Source organism: Prionailurus bengalensis, chromosome A3, assembly GCF_016509475.1.
Source record: "Prionailurus bengalensis isolate Pbe53 chromosome A3, Fcat_Pben_1.1_paternal_pri, whole genome shotgun sequence".
Lineage (NCBI taxonomy): Eukaryota > Metazoa > Chordata > Mammalia > Carnivora > Felidae > Prionailurus > Prionailurus bengalensis.
In genome coordinates this window covers 61,745,021-61,765,326 of record NC_057354.1, presented here as the reverse complement: position 1 = coordinate 61,765,326, position 20,306 = coordinate 61,745,021, and the positions used below count along the sequence as shown (strand labels likewise).

Here is a 20,306-nt window from a genome sequence, read left to right as displayed (position 1 = left end):
AAATTAAAAAAAAATTTTTTTTAATGTTTTATTTATTTTTGAGACAGGGAGAGAGAGCATGAGCAGGGGAGGGGCAGAGAGAGAGGGAGACACAGAATCCAAAGCAGGCTCCAGACTCTGAGCCCAACGTGGGGCTGGAACTCATAAACCACGAGATCATGACCTGAGCTGAAGTTGGACACTTAACCAACTGAGCCACCCAGGCACCCCTAAAAAATTTTGTTAATGTTTATTTATTCTTTAGGGAGAGAGAGAAACAGAGTGTGAGTGGGGGAGGGGCAGAGAGAGAGGGAGACACAGAATCTGAAGCAGGCTCCAGGCTCTGAGCTGTCAGCACAGAACCCAACTCAGGGCTTGAACCCATGAACCACGAAATCATGACCTGAGCTGAAGTCAGATGCTTAACCGACTGAGCCACCCAGGTGCCCCCAGTTAGGTCCTTTTTAAAATCGTGGTTTGAAAGCCTTGAGAGAAAGAGTCATGAGTGTGGGAGCCCCATGGAAGAAAGGCTGTTGCTGGAGTAGGCTGCTGTCAGCTTCCACTCTGGCCGTGGCCTCCCTCCCAGCCGGGGCCCTCTGCCACCCTGCTCTCACCATCTCCCTGGGCACAGTTGGCCCCAGCTGCTGCAAACAGGGTGGCCCAGCCAGCTGGAGAGCTGACCATAAGTCCTCTTCATAAGTGCCAGGTGGGTTTGAGTCCCAGTTTGAAGTCGAACTGAGGCACCTGACTATTTACCTTCAGTTCACAGGGCTTTATGATTAGAGATAGGCTCAGGAGTCCTAAGGGGATGGTGACACCTATTTTTTCCTTCAAACCCATTTCATTTTCTGGGGGTTCTCCCCCAGTTAGCCATGGGGACAATCCATGAGGGTGCTTTTAGGGACAGATTCAGATGATATGTGCTGCTGGGTTTTAACTTTCTGAAATCTATACATGCATAAGTGGAAGTCATCTCGTTTAAATTTAGTCACAAGGGACACTGTATTACCTCCCTTTGTATAAGTGAAGAAACTGAAGTTCTATCACTTGCCCAATTTCATAGAACTCATTAGTTCTCATTGCCCTCCCTCATTAGCAGGGAGGGCAAACACTGTGAGAGGCAGAATCTGCAGGAAGAGCAAGAGCAGTGTGGTTGAGGTCGGGGTGGAACCTTGTCACGCGGCCCCCTTGGGTGGATTTCATGTGTCTCTAAATTAAGCAGGGAGCACTTTGGGATTGTCTCCTACCTAGATGAGGTATACATCTCCCATATCCCTAGCTGAAAGTTGGGGTGTGTGTGTGGTGGGGCTCCTGACATGGGTTTGTTCATTCTCTCATTCTCGTCATGGCCTGGCATGGTGGTGAGAGTCAAGGCCCAGTGCTGCATGAAGTCAGGACAGTCTCACCTCCCAGGCATGTGTTTCCTTGTGAGATGAGAACAGAGCATGAACTCAGTGGGAATATGCCCTCCTTCCCCCATCCTGCCTCAGACTGAGGATAGATGAGTCTGTAGAATTCTGGCACCACCATGGGAGATGGTTAATAAGCTTCCTGCCCACAGCGGCTGTGCCAACACTTCCTTCATGTTGAAAACAGCCACTCCTGACCTGTCGACTGTATCCGGGGGCTTAGTGGAAGCTATTTTCCACATTGGCCAATCATATCCTTCCCATGCAATATCTGAGACCGTGAGCACTGCCAATAGACCTTCTTGGCACCAGGCCTTGAATAGTTCACTTCCTGACTTCAGCCTCTAAATGTCCTCACAAAACATGGAATAGTGCTGTTATTCCTGCTGTCCCCCACTGTCCCAAGGCAATTTTGTAGAAAGTATATTGCCAGTGAGTTCAGTACAAGGCTGGGGCATGTCAGGGAGATAAATTGTCAGTACTACTGTCTTGCAGATGGAATCCATTTACTACTTTGTGGTGGGAGACATTCCTGAGCAAACCAAGGAGCTTCTCCTTCAGAAGGCTTTGGAGATCCCATGTCCTGTCTGCACAGTGTCCTTCAATGCCAGAGGAGAAGGCACTATAGCGTTCTTAAAGGATCTGAGTGCCAAGACCCACAGCAGGTAGGCAGAAAACATGCTCTTGAGTGACAGTGGGTGAGCTGCCTACTTCTGCAAGGTCAGCAGTGGTTTTCCTAACTGGTTTGTTCCTATGTTCTCCTCTTTCCAGTGGTCTTTAGTCTTCGTGGCCTTTTCTTTTCTACCCTATATTAATATCTTGCCTTGTTATTGCTTTGACATCAGGGGTCCTTGCTGCCCCTGGAAAGACTGCTCCTTCCAAGGCTAGCTAATTCCTAGAGAGCATAAATGACCCAGGAGTGCACTTTTGTATGCAGGTTAACTGATCCAGAGCCTGCTGTGATGCCTATGGGCACTCACACTCAATACTGCAAGCCAGGCCAGGTAGCAGACAACTTGGGGTAGCTCCTATACCCCAGAACCCACTGAAATTATTCAGCCAGCCAATCCTAAACCTGCTTCCTCTCCCTCACCCATTCCATCCTCCTGCAAAATCCACAATAAAGACTCTTGCTCATGTTTTCTTCTTGTTCTCTCAAGCCTCCTGACTGTCCCTGGTGCTGCCCTGTGTGGCCCTGTGTGGTGTGGTGTGCTGTGTCCCCTCATCTTGGGAACTGAGTAGTCAGTTTTGGTTGCCATAATAAATACCACAGACTGGGTGGCTTAAACAACAGAAATTTGTTTCTCACACTTGTGGAGGCTGGAAAGTTCAAGATCAAGGTGCTGGCTGATTCAGTTTCTGGTGAGAGCTCTCTTCCTGGCTTGTAGACAGCTGCTTTCTTAACTATATCCTCTCATGGGGGGGAATGAGGGTAGGAAGGATGAAGGGAAAAAGGGGGGGGGGAGAGAGAGAGAGACAGACAGACAGACAGGGAGAAAGAAAGCAGGAGCATGCCTGTAAGCTCTCTGGTGTATCTTCTTAAAAGGAGATTAATCTCACTGGATCAGGACCTTCTGACCTCATTTAACTTTAATTACCTCCTAAGGCTCTATTTCCAAATATGGTCAAATACAGTTACATCGGGGGTTAAGGCTTCAACATATGAATTTAGGGGGCGGAGGAAGCAATTCAGTCTATAGCAGGGACTGTGAAAAGCAAACTGTATTTTCAGTGGCAGCTAAACTGGTCTAATGGCCTCATCATACCTGAATAATAAAAGGGCCTACATTCTAAAACATACCCACCACCTTGTCTGTGTGCATAGGTTTAGGTCCCTTGTGGAGGGAGAGCAGCTACCTATGTGGTTATAAGGAGAATGACTGAGTCCTTTCCTAAGTTAGCCTGTCTGAAATGGGTACAATTCCTGCCCTTGAGCATTTGTTCCCAAATTTAATTGCTCATCATATTTGACTGAGGAGCTTGTTAATAATTCAGAGGCCAAGCCATAACCAGTAAAGAAATCAAATTAGTAATAAAAAATCTCCCAAAAAAACAAGAGTCCAGGGTCAGATGGCTTTCCAGGGGAATTCTACCAAACATTTAAGGAAGAGTTAATGCCTATTCTCTTGAAGCTGTTCCAAAAAATAGAAATGGAAGGAAAACTTCCAAACTCTTTCTATGAAGCCAGCATTACCTTGATTCTAAAACCAGATGGAGACCCCACTAAAAAGGAGAACTATAGACCAATTTCCCTGATGAACATGGATGCAAAAATTCTCAACAAGATATTTGCCAACTGTATCCAACAATACATAAAAAAAATTGTTCACCATGACCAAGTAGGATTTATACCTGGGATGCAGGGCTGGTTCAATATCCACAAAACAATCAGTGTGATTCATCACATCAATAAAAGAAAGGACAAGAACTATATGATCCTCTCAGTAGATGCAGAGAACGCATTTGACAAAATACAGCATCCTTTCTTGATAAAAACCCTCAAGAAAGTAGGGATAGAAGGATCATACCTTGAGGTAATAAAAGCCATATACAAAAGACCCAATGCTAATATCATCCTCAATGGGGAAAAACTGAGAGCTTTCCCCCTAAGGTCAGGAACAAGACAGGGATGTCCACTCTTGCCACTGTTATTCAACATAGTATTGGAAGTCTTAGCCTCTGCAATCAGACAACACAAAGAAATAAAAGGCATCCAAATAGGTTAGGAGGAGGTCAAACTTTCACTCTTCACAGATGACAAGATACTCTATATGGAAAACCCAAAATATTCCACCAAAACACTGCTAGAACTGATTCATGAATTCAGGAAAGTTGCAGGATATAAAATCAATACACAGAAATCAGTTGCATTCCTATACATCAACAATGAAGCAACAGAAAGAGAAATCAAGGAATCAATCCCATTTACAATTCCACCAAAAGCCATAAAATACCTAGGAGTAAATGTAACCAAAGAGGTAAAAAATCTATACACTGAAAACTATAGAAAGCTCATGAAAGAAATTGAAGAAGACACAAAGAAATGGAAAAAGATTCCATGCTCCTGGATAGGAAGAATAAATATTGTTAAAATGTTGATACTACCCAAAGCAATCTATATATTCAATGCAATCCCTATCAAAATAACACCAGCATTCTTCACAGAGCTAGAACAAATAATCCTAAAATTTGTATGGAACCAGAAAAGACCCCAAATAGCCAAAGCAATCCTGAAAAAGAAAACCAAAGCAGGAGGCATCACAATCCCGGACTTCAAGCTATACTTCAAAGTTGTAATCATCAAGACAGTATGGTATTGGCACAAGAACAGACAATCAGATCAATGGAACAGAATAAAGAACCCAGAAATGGACACACAAACGTATGGCCAACCAATCTTTGACAAAGCAGGACAGAATATCCAATGGAATAAAGTGGTGCTGGGAAAACTGGACAACAACATGCAGAAGAATGAACCTGGACCACCTTCTTACACCATACACAAAAATAAACTCAAAATGGATGAAAGACCTAAATGTAAGACAAGAAGCCATAAAAATCCTCGAGGAGAAAGCAGGCAAAAACCTCTTTGATCTTGGCCACAGCAACTTCTTACTCAACACGTCTCCAGAGACAAGGGAAACAAAAGCAAAAATGAACTACTGGGACCTCATCAAAATAAAAAGCTGCTGCACGGTGAAGGAAACAATCAGCAAAACTAAAAGGCAACCGATGGAATAGGAAAAGATATTTGCAAACAACATATCAGATAAAGGGTTAGTATCCAAAATCTGTAAAGAACTTCTCAAACTCCACACCCCAAAAAACAAATAATCCGGTGAAGAAATGGGCAAAAGACATGAATAGACACTTCTCCAAAGAAGACATCCAGATGGCCAACTGACACATGAAAAAAATGCTCAACATCACTCATCATCAGGGAAATACAAATCAAAGCCACCACAATGAGATACCACCTTACACCTGTCAGAATGGCTAGCATTAACAACTCAGGCAACAACAGATGTTGGCAAGAATGTGGAGAAAGAGGATCTCTTTTGCACTGCTGGTGCGAATGCAAGCTGGTGCAGCCACTCTGGAAAACAGGATGGAGTTTCCTCAAAAAATTAAAAATAGAACTACCCTATGACCCAGCAATTGCACTACTAGGTATTTATCCAAGGGATACAAGGATGCTGTTCCGAAGGGACACATGCACCCCCATGTTTATAGCAGCACTATTAACAATAGCCAAAGTATGGAAAGAGCCCAAATGTCCATTGATGGACAAATGGATAGAGAAGATGTGGTATATATATACAATGGAGTATAACTCGGCAATCAAAAAGAATGAAATCTTGCCATTTGCAACTACATGGATGGAACTAGATGGTATTATGCTAAGTGAAATTAGAGAAAGACAAATATATGACTTCACTCACATGAGGACTTTAAGATACAAAGCAGATGAACATAAGGGAAGGGAAGCAAAAATAATACAAAAATAGGGAGGGGAACAAAACAGAAGAGACTCTTTAATATGGAGAACAAACTGAGGGTTACTGGGGGGATTGTGGGAGGGGGGGTGGGCTAAATGGGTAAGGGGCACTAAGGAATCTACTCCTGAAATCATTGTTGCACTATATGCTAACTAATTTGGATGTAAATTTAAAAAAATAAAATAATAATTCAGAGGTCAAGGGCTTCACCTTACAGGCTGATACTTCTGCATAATAGAGGAGATCCTGGGGATATGCATTTAATCATTCACTTTGAATAAGAGCTGCCTAGGGAGTTTGATTAAAATGCAAATATCTTGGCCACAGCCCCAGAGATCCTGATTTGTGAGCTCTAGGGAGGGCCAAGAATATTCATTCTTAACCAGACCCCTGGTGACTCTGAGGACCACTGCTCTGGCTTCTCTTAAGGCCCTTTGAAAATCTTTTAACATTAGGTGCTTCAATTTGGGGTTCCTAACCACCTCCCCCCAATAAAAAGGGGGCTCACTGTCCTACTTTTGCTAATAGAGTAAAAGTCAATTGGCAGGACCATCTGTCTTGCTAGTCCTCTGCTTAATTCATGTGGGGCACTTTCTGTGGGCAAGTGAGGGGTTAGGGTGTAATTTAACATGGGAGAAGCTGCAGTTTAGGCCAAGCACCATCAAGTGAGTTTTGCAGAAGAGGATGACACATAGACATGCTTTTCTGTCTCTGTTTTGGCCCTCGTGGATGAGCCTGACCCACAGCCAGCAGTGCTCCTGCCTGCTCTGCCCCCAGCCAGACTGCTGTGTCTCTTGCTTGGCCTCTGCACACCTTTGGTTTTTGAGTTCTAGCTGTGGTGCGGTTTGTATGGACTATAAAGGGCATGCCCTGAGCTGCTCAGGCTTGCAAGGAGGCTGGACTCTTGGTTCCCTTGTGCCCGAGTCTGTGTCTAAACAGAGCCACCCAGCTGCAAAGCATGTTTTGCTTTCTTGCACAAATGAGGTTGTATTAGCCAGAGGAAATGTCTGCCCTGTTCTCTTTTCTAATCTGGAGAACAGGTCCTGGGCACTGAAGTCCTGGGCACTCAGAGTGTGGGACCTGGTAGGACAAACCTCAGCCCTCCCCACTCCACTGGGTAAGGAGGTCACAGGACAAAAGCAGCTGGCCATTTCCGCTCTGGTGGAAGCACCTGCGGGAGGCAGGAGTGGCCAGGTTAAGGGTCCATTGTCCTCATGAGGGGCTATTGGAACAAGGCTGGCTTGTTTAGTGCCATCAAGTCATTGTTCTAGTCTTACCTGAAAGCCTTTAGAAATAAATAGGGCTGAGGCTTCCCGTGGCCCAGGAGAAGCCCCCACATCTCTTCTATCCATGCATCTGTCTGTCCATCTCAACTCGTCCTTCAGGATTCTCTTCGTGCTGAATAACAGGCCGAGGTGGAACTTTAAGGGGCTGGAGGAGCATTACCCAGAAATCTTCTGATAATCTGAAAGAAAATACCTGCTATCACTGGCTTTTTGGATTCCAGATAATTGGTGTCATGGGTGTGCTTAGCCTATCCTTTTGTAGATTACCCCAGTGCTTCTTGAGCTTTATCATGCACACGAATCCCCTAGGGATCTTATTAAAGTGCTTATTCCGACTCAGCAGATCCAGGTAGGGCCCAGGAATGTGCATCTCTAACTAGTTGCCAGTGCTGTTGCTGCTCCTGGGACCACATTTTGAGGAGTCAGGCCTTAAAAACTAGTCCACACAAGAATTTTTTCATTAGTGCTTCTGCTTACACTCAAGGGAAGTTTGTGTTTTCCAAGTTAAAGTTGACTGAAGCCCTTTGGCAATTGACAGTTGAGCCAATGGTGCTTGTTGTCGCCAGCTTTCAACACTGAACCCACAGGGCCACAGGCACTGTTGGGGCCTCATTAGACTGTTGGCTTGTCAACACTGTGTTGACATGATTGAACCTGGGAACAGAAGATAAATAAAGCAGAGGGTATCATTTTTCCAGGGTCAATAAATACAATTTGGTTGGCCTAATTACCCTCTAATGAGGAGAAGAGTCATCTGTTAAAATCTCAATACATTTGCAGCTCTCTCTTCTCTTTTGCCTCCCTGTCTTTTGTTTGGGGGAATTGATCAGGTACATGGAAAAGCAGTGAAACATTTAAGATGCTCAGTACCACAGCAGAGCAAGTTCACAGTCCTGGGAGAATGAATAGACATACACAAATACCACGATTAGCCTAATGTTGCAAATCTCTTCATGTTTCAGATTCCATGCCTTTGCAGAGAGAACAGAGTGTGTGGAATTTCCTGCATCTGCCTTAAAGGATGGTGACAGTGTAAATACTTGGAATTCAAGGAAACTGAAAGGAAAACCCCCTCCAGGTACCTGGGATAGAAAAAACAGCAACAACAATAAACAACAACAACACAGTGTGGTTTATATCTTAACTTCAGATTTTCTGTATGCTTGGGAAATAAAGCACCACGTAGGGACCAATGGTATCCTTTTTATTATTTATATGGTCCAGGGGAAGTTCATGATGGTAATGATGAATTTGTCAGCTCAGCAACCAGGCATAAGTTTGTTACCCAGGGAAGTGGCCTAAGTAGTATGTGAGGAACTAATATGAGAACCTTCTGGAGATGTAGTCCTGGTGTGTCAGTGCTGGACTTAGTTCCTGGTAAGGCAGAGCTCCTGTGCTGTGCCCAGGTTAGCTGGATGCTGTGGTGAGGATCCCTGCAGTTCTTGGGAATTTTCTGCTGCCCAGCCTGTCAGTGACAGCAGGGCTTGTAGATTCATGTGCAGGATTGACCTGCCTCTTATGAGGGCCAGGCATGCACAGGAACCTTTGTGGAGGCAGAGTGAACCTCCCCCTTCATTCAAAGAGTATCATCAGAGATTTAACAGGCATAGGGAAGGAGGTCACAAAATCAGTGAGAAATTGGTTCAGAAAAAATGGTACTAGAAGGTTACTCAGAAAGCCAAGGGATGGGACTTTCTTTGGAGCTGCTGACATTGCAAAGTGCCAAAGACACCGAGTGAGCTCTGCTGAGAAAAGCAAGGAAGGAAGGGATTGAGAGGTGATGCGGCATGGTGCCGTTGGAGGTCTGAAAAAGGCCCATCGCCACCTCCACCCTCCTACATTTGAAGTTATTGGCAGAGATTTCTAGCTTCAGTATAAGGCAAGAACTACTCTCTGGGAGAAGAGAAGAAGCTGCAGGACACATCTGCATGACAGGTTTCTTTGTTTATATAACAATACTGCACCTGAGGAGGACGCAGTTGCATAAAGGGACGGGTGGTCAGGTGGAGGCGAAGGAGAGGGGTCAAATCACAAAGCCTGTCCCTGACACATACTTTGTGGATTCAGATTCTCAGTGTCCCACAGGAGCAGGGAAGCGTTTCCACTAGGTCTCATTGGCGGCCCTGATTTAGGTAACTTACGCCCTTGTTCTGTTGGTGAAGTGGGTTTCTTCAGAGAGTTTGAGAAAATGTCAATTGTCAAGGAAGATTAATGCTAATCTAACAAAAACAGTTAATTCAGGATGTATGCCATGCCTACTGAAAGTATTTTACAAGATTAAGCCTAGTGGGCAATATTTCAATCAGGGTAAAGAATGTGAGATGTCCCAGTTCCCCAAGGCATGCCAATTTCTGTAAAGGGGTTTAATTTTGGCTTATGTGTTCCTTGGCAACTTAGTTATAAAGGGAAACCTATCTGGCTGCATAGCTTACATTTGCAGCAACTACCATCTTCCCAAACCTGTGAATCATGCAAATTAAATTATAGATTAAAACATTTTCTTGGAATGAAGTGCTCAGACTGTGGCCTGCCATTCTGATGCCATTTCAGCGATCCCACATTCTGAATCTGAGGAGAGAGCCCGAATCCTAAATATGCAATCTTGTCTCCTCTATCCGTCACAGTGTCCCAGAAATGCCAACATTGCATTTCTCCTACTCAAAAACTGCCCAGAAATCCTTTGACACAGTCTTTCGGTTTGGAAAATAAGTGGTTTCCAATCTGACCCAAGGCCTCAGAGGCAGATGTTCAGGCCTTCCTGCTCAGTTCCCTTTCCCTATTTCCCACCATGGAGGTCAAGCATTTATCAGTATGAGTTTGCCTGGGCCCCTCTCCAGGCTGGGGAGAGAGGATGCCTCCTCAGGAGTTCATTTTGCTACCTGTTGTATAGAAAGAAGAGACTGTCAATTGAAGGGTTAGAGGGACACTGCTCAGAGAACTGACCTGGAAGAGATTTCCTGCTATTACCAACTCTCTGGGTTCCAGATAATTGGCATGACTTACCATTACCCCGTGCACTATACCAATGCAGAAAAACTGTAGTCAAGATAAAGAATCATTTTAAAAATTGTAGTAACATATATGTAACATAAAATTTGTCATCTTAACTTTTTTTTAAGTGTACCGTTCAGGAGTGCTACGTGCACTCACATTGCTGGGCAGCCAATCTCCAAGGCTCTTCTCATCTGCAAAGCTGTACCCATTAAAACAGCAAATCCCCATTTACCCTCCTCCAGCCCCTGGCATCTGCCATTCTACTTTCTGTCTCTGAATTTGGCTACTTTAGATACCTCATGTAAGTGGGATCATACAGTATCATTTTGTGTCTGGCTTATTTTACTTTAACCTATGTCCTTAAGGTTCATCCATGTTGTAGCATGCGCCAGAATTTCTTCCCTTTTGAAAGCTGAATAATCTTCTCTTGCATGTATAGACCACATTTTTTTAATCCATTTATCCATTGATGGACACTCAGGCTGTTTCCGCCTTTCGGCTACTGTGCATGATGCTGCTGTGAACACACATATACAACTATCCCTTTGAGACTCTGCTTTCAATTATTTGGGGTATATACCCCACTCATCATGTATGGTAATTCTATTTTTAACTTTTGTGGAACCTCCACCTTGTTCACTATAGTGGCTGCTCTGTTTTACACTCCCACCAACAGTGCATAGGTTTTCCACTTCCTCACTAATATGTGTTATTTTATGGTTTTTGGCTTGTTTACTTTTTGGTTTTGGTTAATAGCTATCCTAGGTGCGAAGTGGTATCTTGTGGTTTTGATTTGCATTTTCCTATTGATTAGTGATATTGAGCATCTTTTCATGTGTTTGTTTAATACAATAGTGCAGTGTTTTAAAAATTCAAAGTTAGTGCAAAAAATCCATCGTGATCGGAGCGTCACAATTTTAAATAAAGACAGGCTCCAGCAATGATGTGTTAGGTCATACGGTAGCCTAAGGTAAAGAGAAAAAATGTATGCCTCTATACACATTTTATTTATTTGTTTGTTTATTTATTTAAATGTTTATTTTTGAGAGAAAGATAGAGTGTGAGTGGGGGAGGGGCAGAGAGGGAGGCACAGAATCCAAAGCAGGCCCTAGGCTCTGAGCTGTCAACACAGAGCCTGATGCAGGGCTTTAACTCATGAACCATGAGACCATGACCTGAGCTGAAGTCGGATGGTTAACCTACTGAGCCACTCAGGTGCCCCGTGTACATGTTTTAATTTATTATTTTTAATGATTGTTTCTTGGTTATTAAAGTAGTTGAAAAATATTGAAGAATTGAAACATAGGTGTATTGAAATGACATTATTTAAAAAAATTTTTTTTTAACGTTTATTTATTTATTTTTTTTTAATTTTTTTTTTCAACGTTTTATTTATTTTTGGGACAGAGAGAGACAGAGCATGAACGGGGGAGGGGCAGAGAGAGAGGGAGACACAGAATCGGAAACAGGCTCCAGGCTCCGAGCCATCAGCCCAGAGCCTGACGCAGGGCTCGAACTCACGGACCGCGAGATCGTGACCTGGCTGAAGTCGGACGCTTAACCGACTGCGCCACCCAGGCGCCCCTAACGTTTATTTATTTTTGAGACAGAGAGAGACAGAGCATGAACAGAGGAGGGGCAGAGAGAGAGGGAGACACAGAATCTGAAACAGGCTGCAGGCTCTGAGCGGTCAGCACAGAGCCCGACGTGGGGCTCGAACTTATGGGCCATGAGATCATGACCTGAGCCGGTCGGACACTTAACCGACCAAGCCACCCAGGTGCCCCGAAATGACATTATTTTAAATTTAAGTGTTTTGGGAGTTCTTTCATAGCTTTTGCTGAAGTTTTATATTCATCAAGCTTGGTACTGTTCACTTGGTTCTGCCCCACCTTGTAACCTCACTTTTGCACAGGACCCCTGCTTTCTGTCTGAGGCCCCTGTCTCAATGTTTGTTGCCTTTTTAGAGCAACACATATTTGCTCTCAGTTGAGCCCTCAAAGATACCTCTCCCCTGCCTTTTCTTGGGTTTCTCTGTCCCCTCTGTATATGTTACCTTTCTGAGGACTCTTTCCTGATGATCCTCTCCACTCTCTTCTCTCAGATTGCTTATAAGGCATCTATCTGCTTGTGGCCTAAGAGTCACTGACAGGACAGCATCTGGGAAGGGTCCAGAAACCAGGGCAGACAAGAATCTCTCTTCACAAACTCTGATGTGCAAGATAGATCAGTTAAAAATTTCATAATGATTTTTTATTACCACCTCACTCTCATTTTTTCACACATTAGGGGAAAATGTGCTTTCCCCTCGCTGTGGGCATCTCTGGAAACCACAAGCACAGAGTAATGACAAAGGGAAAGAGTGTGTGTGTGTGTGTGTGTGTGTGTGTGTGTGTGTGTGTGTGTAGAGTACAGTAGTCATATTGCAAAGGTCATGACATGACCTTGGCTATCCACATTTCCTGAAGCAAATCTCCATGTTTTAAGAAAGGAATGGTTTGTCACCTGCAAAAGGGTGGGGCTAGGTCACTGGCCAGCATTGGACTCTCAGGACATTGGTAGTATTTGGCTGGGTGGATTATAATCTCAGGCTCCCATGAGTTGGGTGTGGAAACTTGGGCGCTGCGTGGACTTCTTACCTTTCACTTCCAGCGATGACTTCCTGTCTTAGAAAGTCTGCTTCCTCCCAGTCCAGGCTCTATCCTATATAGGAATGCTCCATGACCTTTGAATGAGCTCTCCTCATTGGGGAGAACAGGATTTTTGGTTTAGATTTAGGAATTATGGGAGATTTAATCTGGCAGATGATGCCGACCTAAAGCTTTAGGTCTGTGCATTGTCACAGCAATCTTCCTCCTTGGCTTTCTGCCCAGAGTTGGCTGGGTGCCTGCTTATGTTTACAGTTATGGGGCATAGAACAGCCAGCACTCTCCTCTCCTGTGTTTCTCTTCATGTGGTGTCCTTGCCTCTTTCTCTCTTTGTTCTGGGCTTGACAGTCTGCTGGAGAGGAAGAGGGGTACTAACAGAGCCTAATTACTGTGGGACCAGAGTGATGCTACCTTCTAGAGCTCTTCTGAGCCACCCAGCCCCCTGCAACTTGACTTCCCTCCCAGTTAATGAGTATGGATTCTCTTCATGGTCTTTGTATATCATGAAATATTCATTTCATCCATAAGCAAAATAAAACAGGTATTTGAGCTTCCCTGAACTCTAGGCATTTTTTGAAGAAAAGATTCCTCTCCACGACTGGGCAATACTTTCATTGTTCTTGCCTGGGCCAGGCTTCCCCCTCCCCAACATTCTCCTGGCATGCGCACCAGGCCATCTCTTTGACAGCAGGTCAAGGTGTGGGTTGGATTGCAGGTAGCAGAGTCTCCTTGTCTTGGTGGTTGGCTTTTATGAAATCTGTGGAATTTAGCTTCCTAACCTCCTAAACATGACAGCCAGGGCTTGACAGCAGTGACAGGCTTCATCTGCCCTGGCTGGTAGGGCTTCAGCTGGTGCTGCTGAAATAGTTCTTCTTTCTTCAGAATCTGAAATAGAGGCCTGAAAAATCATCGTCCATGTCCCTGTGTCTGGGCATTCTAGGGAAACTAATTGTCTAAGCAAACTCCAAGTGGCCTTTTATCCAACTACTTTGTATCTGACCAGGACTTAAAAGTATTGTGTACTATTCTTTCAAACTCAGTCTCATCTCAAGCCAGTGGTGTTCCCCAAGTCTGCAGTGACTTCCAAGAGACCACACCTTTTTTGCACATCGGTTTCCAATGGTTACAGCCATCCACTAGAGATGAATTGGCTCCAGTGTGATGCTTGTGTGAGAGACACTGCCCACTCAAGAGAAGCCCCTAATGTCACATATGAATGTGTGGTCACAAAGCAATGTTGGTAATATTCTTTGATTTCTAGAATTCAGTTTAATTTTTGATTCCAGGGCCCTTCTATCCTAGCACAGTGGTAGGAAATTAAACTCAGTTATCTTCAGGGTCCCCCTCCTGAGCTTTTCCCAAGGTTTAGAGATCTTAGGCTGTGCTAAGAAACCCTTCAGAAGAGGGCTGTAGTTATTGGACATCTGTTCCCGCACATCATCCTATAAATACCCATTTTCTCTGGCTTATGGCCATTCTAGGTCGACCAGTTCTCTACTGCTCCCATGCTGGGCTGTGGATGTGGGAGTCTTTTACAGACCCTGCCGTACCACACATGCACCTTCCAAGAGGCTGCAGAGATGTGGGGACAGTCCCCATCTTCTCCTGGGACCCTTTCCTCTTCTACCCCCACACTGAGGGGAATTTCCTAATCTGGGACAACTCCTCTCTCCCTCCTGCTTTTTCAAAACTATCTGCTCTGTAAACCCTCTCTAGGGGGTTAGACTTCAAAAGAAAAAGCCAGAATGTCTTGCTGGCTTGTTTGTCTTTCTGCCCTGCTTCCTTTAGGGCAGATTTGCGATGTGCCTGATATCTGCTTGAATATGGAGGGAGGGTGGGGAACAGGAAAAACAGGGAGAACAGATCACCATCACGAAATATGATCCAATGACATGTGTAAATGTGACCTTCTGTACAGGTGAAGCCCTAACCTAACCCTAGGATAGCTTTTCTGTGGAGGTAGAGATCACTGAGATCATGTAACTCGTTCCTTTTTTTTTTTTTTTTGGTAAAATAACACTTCAGGAATAGATGCTGGAGAATGGAAAACGGAGGGTTTGTATGTCGTTAAAGTTGGTGGCACATGCAGATCTAAGGCTTCTCTGTCCAATTGCAGAAGCCACTGGCCACATGTGACAACTGAACACTTGAAATGCATTGAGTCCCATTTGATATGTGCTGCAAGTGTAAAATGCACACTGGATTTCAAAGACTTAGTATGGAAAATGATTTTTAATATAGATTATATGTCAAAATGATACCAAGGATATGTCGGGTTATAGCAAATATAGTAATAAAATTAAATTTACTTGTTGCTTTTTTCTTTCTAAAATGTGGCTACTAGAAAATTTGCAATTATACATGTGGCTCACATCATATGTCTATTGCCTAGCACTGCTCTACAGCCACACTAGCTGGCCCTGTCACTTAAATAGCTATGTAACTTTTGGCAAGGTATTTAACCTTTCTGCTTCCTGTTCCTTATCTATAAAATGGCAATAATAAGTTGTTATTATTGTGATATATTATCTGTGTTAAATGAAGAAGAAGCAGAGAGGAATAAGGCACTGTCCTGGGTTCTAGGAACTCAAATGCAGTAGAATCAAGAGTCCTGACTTTGGAGTCAGACCTGAGATTGGATTTATCACTTAGCTGCATGATCTTAGTTAAGGTACTTAACTAATCTGAGCTTTAGCTTTCTTATTTATGAATGAGGATAATGGTGTTTACTTTATGGGTTTTGTGTGTGTGTGTGTGTGTGTGTGTGTGTGTGTGTGTGTGTGTATACAACAGTATTTTATATAGCACCTGGCACATAGTCGACCAGTCAATAAATTATGGGTGCTTTTATGCCTGTCATCATCCAGCAGGTTACCTTGCTATAGGTAAGCAACTTAAAGACTAAATTTTTATTTTCTTCTGTTATGCTGATTCTCTTGTTTGTTTCAGTTTTATTTCTGTCATTAAATAGATTCAGTTCTGTCTTGTAGTCCATTTGCTTTGGTTTCCCAAGCCATCTCTTGATTGGCTGAAGTCCTAGTAGTTTCCTCAAGGGAGAATCACAAGAGCAATATTCCCAGGGTTTTCGAATGTTCTTTTCTGTATCTTCATACTTAAAGGGCAGCTCGGCTGGGTAGAAAACTCTTGGCTCATTCTTTTCCCTTTGAGTGTGGTATGGCTTGTGTTCCAGTGTCTTCTGTTGCCAAGGAGAAACTGAAGCCAGCTTGATTTTTTTTTCTTTTGAGTGACTTTGTCTTTTTGCCTGGTTACACAAGGATTGTTTTTATTCCCAGCTTTATTGAGATATAATTGACATATGATATTGTGTAAGTTTAAGATCTACAATACAATGATTTGATACACACATATATTGCAAAATGATTACCATAGTACGGTTAATAAATGCATCTATCACCTTGTATAATTACCATTTCTTTTTTCTGGTGAGAATATTTAAGATTTTCTCTCTTAGTGACTTTCAGGTATATACTACAGTGTTAACTATAATCATCATCTGCACATTACATCCCCAGAACTTACTCACATAGTAATTGGACATTTGTGCTTTTGGACCGGCATCTCTGCATTTCCCCCAGTAAGCCCCTGGCAACTACCTTTCTACTGTTTCTAGGAGTGTGTGTGTGCGTGCGCATGTGGGTGTGTTTTAAGATTCCACATGTGAGATCATATTTTATCTTATTTCACTTAGTGTAATGCCCTTAGTGTAAGGTCCATCAGTGTTGTTGCAAATGATAGGATTTCCTTCTTTCTTAGGACTGAATAATATTTCATTAAGATATCTGTTTCATCTGTGTCTATATCTACACCTCACATCTTCTTTATCCATTCATCCATTGATGGACACTTTGGTTGTTTCCATGTCTTGGCTGTTGTGAATAATGCTGCAGTGAACATGGGGGTGCAGATGCCTCTTCAAGATGGGGATTTCACCTCCTTGGTTAAATTTATTCCTAAGTATTTTATTATTTTTTTTTAATTTTTTTTTCAACGTTTATTTATTTTTGGGACAGAGAGAGACAGAGCATGAACGGGGGAGGGGCAGAGAGAGAGAGGGAGACACAGAATCAGAAACAGGCTCCAGGCTCTGAGCCATCAGCCCAGAGCCTGACGCGGGGCTCGAACTCCCGGACCGCGAGATTGTGACCTGGCTGAAGTCGGACGCTTAACTGACTGCGCCACCCACGCGCCCCAGTATTTTATTATTTTTGATGATGGGATTGTTTTTTAATTTCTCTAATGGTTTGTTGTTAGGGTATAGAAATGTAACTTATTTTTGTGTGTTGATTTTGTATCCTGCAAAGTTTACTGAATTTGTTTATTCTAACAGTTTTTTTGGTGGGATCTTTAGGGTTTTCTGTATATAAAATTATATCATCTGCACACAGAGGCAGTTTTACTTCTTCCTTTCTTATTTGGATGTATTTTATTTCTTATTTTCTTTCCTTTTCTTTTTTTTTTTCTTTTTTTCTTTTTTTGCCTGATTGCTGTCACTAAGATTTCCAATACTTTGTTGAATATGAGTGGTGAGGGTGGGAATTCTTGTCTTCTTCCTGACCTTGGTGGGAAAGCTTTCAACTTTTCATTGTTCTGTATGTTAGCTGTGGATTTGTTGTATATGGGCTTTATTATGTTAAGCTGTGTTCCTGATATACCCAATTTGTCAAGAGTTCATTTCCTGGTCATTTTTTATGAAAGGATTTTGAATTTTGTCAAATGCTTTTTCTGCATCTGTGAAAGGGTATATAATTTTTAATCCATTGTTCTATTAACGTGGTGTATCACACTGTTTGCATGTGTTGAACCATCCTTGAATCCTGGGGATAAATCTTTTGGGGTCATGATATATATACGATCCTTTCAATGTGCTGTTAAATTCGGTTTGGTAGTATTTTGTTGAGAATTTTTGCATATATATTTATCAGAGATAAATCTGGCTTTGGTATCAGGGTAATGCTGGCCTTGTAAAATGAATTTTGGTGTGTTCCCTTCTCTTCAACTTTTTTGGAAGAGTTTGAGAAGGATTGGTATTAATTCTTTAATGTTTGGTAAAATTCATCAGTGAAACCATCTGGTCTTGGTATTTTCTATATTAGATTTTTGATTACTGATTCAATCTTCTTACTTGTTATTGGTCTCTTTGGATTTTCTGTTTCTTTGTGATTCAGTTTTGGTAGGTTATATGTTCCATTATCTAGTTTGTTGGTGTTCATATTAGTCTCTTATAATCCTTTGTATTTCTGTTGTGTCAGTTGTAACTTTTCTTTCATTTTTGACTTTATTTGTTTGATTCTTTTTATCCAAGTCTAGCTAAAAGTTTGTCAATTTTGTTTATCATTTTAAAAAAACAGCTCTGAAATTTTGTTGATCTTTTCTATTGTTTGTGTGGTCTCCATTGTATTTATTTCTGCTCTGATCTTTGTTACTTCTGCTAGCTTTGGGCTTAGTTCTTCTTTTTCTAGTTCCTTGAGGTATAAATTTCAGCTCATCTGTGGTCTTTCTTTTTTTTCCCCCTTTTAATGTAGGTGTTATTGCTGTTAATTTTTCTTAGACTGGCTTTTGCTGCAATCCATAAATTTTGATGTTATTTTCATTTTCATTTCTTTCAAGATATTTTTTTATTTCCCTTTCACTTTTCCTTTGACTCATTTTGTTCAGGAATGTGTTGTTTAATTTCCACACATTTGTTAATTTTCCTGTTTTCTCTGTTAGTAAGTCCTTATGTATCAATAATTACATTTGGTGTGTTTAGTCTAAGATATAGGTCAAGTCCAATGTTTCCTTCTTGATGTTCTGTTTGGGTTATCTGTCCATTGCCGAATGTGGAATATTGAAGTCCTGTTACTGCACTATTGCCTGTTTCTTCCTTCACTTCTGTGAATATTTGCTTTAAATATTTAGGTACTCCAATGTTGGATACATATATATTTATAATTGTAATAGCCTTTTGATGAATTGATCCCTTTGTCATTATATAGTGACTTTCTTTGTCTCTTATGACTGATTTTGATTAAAAGTTTGGCTGGGGCACCTGGGTGGCTCAGTCAGTTAAGCATCTGACTTTGGCTCAGGTTTTGATTTCATGGGTTTGTGAGTTCAAGTCCCACATCCATCTCTGCCCTGATGGTGTGGAGCCTGCTTCAGATCCTCTGACTCTTTCTCTTTCTGCTCTCTGCACCCCCCGCCCCCGCACATGCACCCACTCTCTTTCTCTCAAAAATAAACATTAAAAAAAAGTCTATTTTATCTGATATAAGTATAACCACTCTATCTTTTGGTTACCATTTGCAATGAATGAATGTCTTTTCCTATCCCTTCACTTTCAACCTATGTCCTTAAAGCTAAAGTGAATCTCTTGTAGGCAGCATGTTGTTAGATTTTGTGTGTGTGTGGGTGTGTGTTTTAAATATATTCAGCCACTGTGTCTTTTGATTGGATAATTTAGCCTCTTATTAAAGTTTAGCATAATTATGGATAGATAAGGACTTACTATTGTAAGTATTTTCCTATTTGTTGTTTCCTATGTTTTAATTTCCTTTGTTACTTTGTTCTTCTCCTACAGTCTTCCTTTGCTTTTTTTTTTTTTTTTTTTTTTTTTTGTAGTGGAGTGCTTTAATTCCTTTATCTTTTGTATAACTGCTATAAATATTTTTGGTGGTTACCATGAGGTTTACATAAAATAAAACATTTTGTAGATATCACAGTCTATTTTAAGCTGATAACAAGTTATCTTCAATTGTATATAAAAACTCTACACTTTTACTTTTCCTCTCCCCACATACTATACTACTGATGTCACACTTAACATCTTTTTATATTGTGCGTCTATTAACAAATTATTGTAGTTATTTTTAATAGTGTTTAACTTTTATACTAGAGATAGAAGTCATTTACATACCATCATTACAGTATTAGAGTATTCTGAATTTACTTAAATATTTACCTTTACCAGTGAGTATCAGACTTTTGTATGTTTTTGTATTGTTACTTAGTGTCCTTTCATCACAACTTGAAGAATTCCCTTTAGCATTTCTGCAAAGCAGGTCTAATAGTGATGAATTTCCTTAGTTTTTGTTTGTCTAGGAATGTCTTTATCTCTCCTTCATTTCTGAAGGACAGTTTTCCTGGATATAATATGCTTGGTTGGCAGTTTTTTCTTTCAGCACTTTGAATATATTATCCCAATTCCTCCTGGACTGCAAGGTTTCTGCAGAAGAAATCTACTAATAGCTTTATGGGGTTTCCTTGAATATGACAAATCATTTTCCTCTTGGTGCTTTCAAAATTCTCTCTTGGTCTTTGAATTTCTACATTTTTATTGTAACATGTCTCAGAGTAATCTTTGGGTTGATCTTGCTTGGGGTTCTTTGAGGTTCCTGTACCTGATGTCCATGTGTCTCCCTAGATTTGGGAAGTTTTCAGCTATTATTTCTTTAAATCATTTTTCTGCCCCTTTCTCTTTTCCTACTGGGC

General features: G+C 41.8%; 1 protein-coding gene across 7 annotated transcripts in view; it reads left to right on the top strand.

Annotated features, from left to right (window-relative positions):
• Window positions 1-20,306, top strand: part of VWA3B (von Willebrand factor A domain containing 3B) — a 202,340-nt gene that overhangs the window by 28,053 nt on the left and 153,981 nt on the right. For all 7 annotated transcript variants that reach the window (XM_043603224.1, XM_043603225.1, XM_043603222.1 and 4 more), the window contains exons 6-7: window positions 1,884-2,053; window positions 8,136-8,251. In XM_043603224.1, the coding sequence (XP_043459159.1) occupies window positions 1,884-2,053; window positions 8,136-8,251 (286 nt within the window). The remainder of the gene's footprint in view (window positions 1-1,883; window positions 2,054-8,135; window positions 8,252-20,306) is intronic.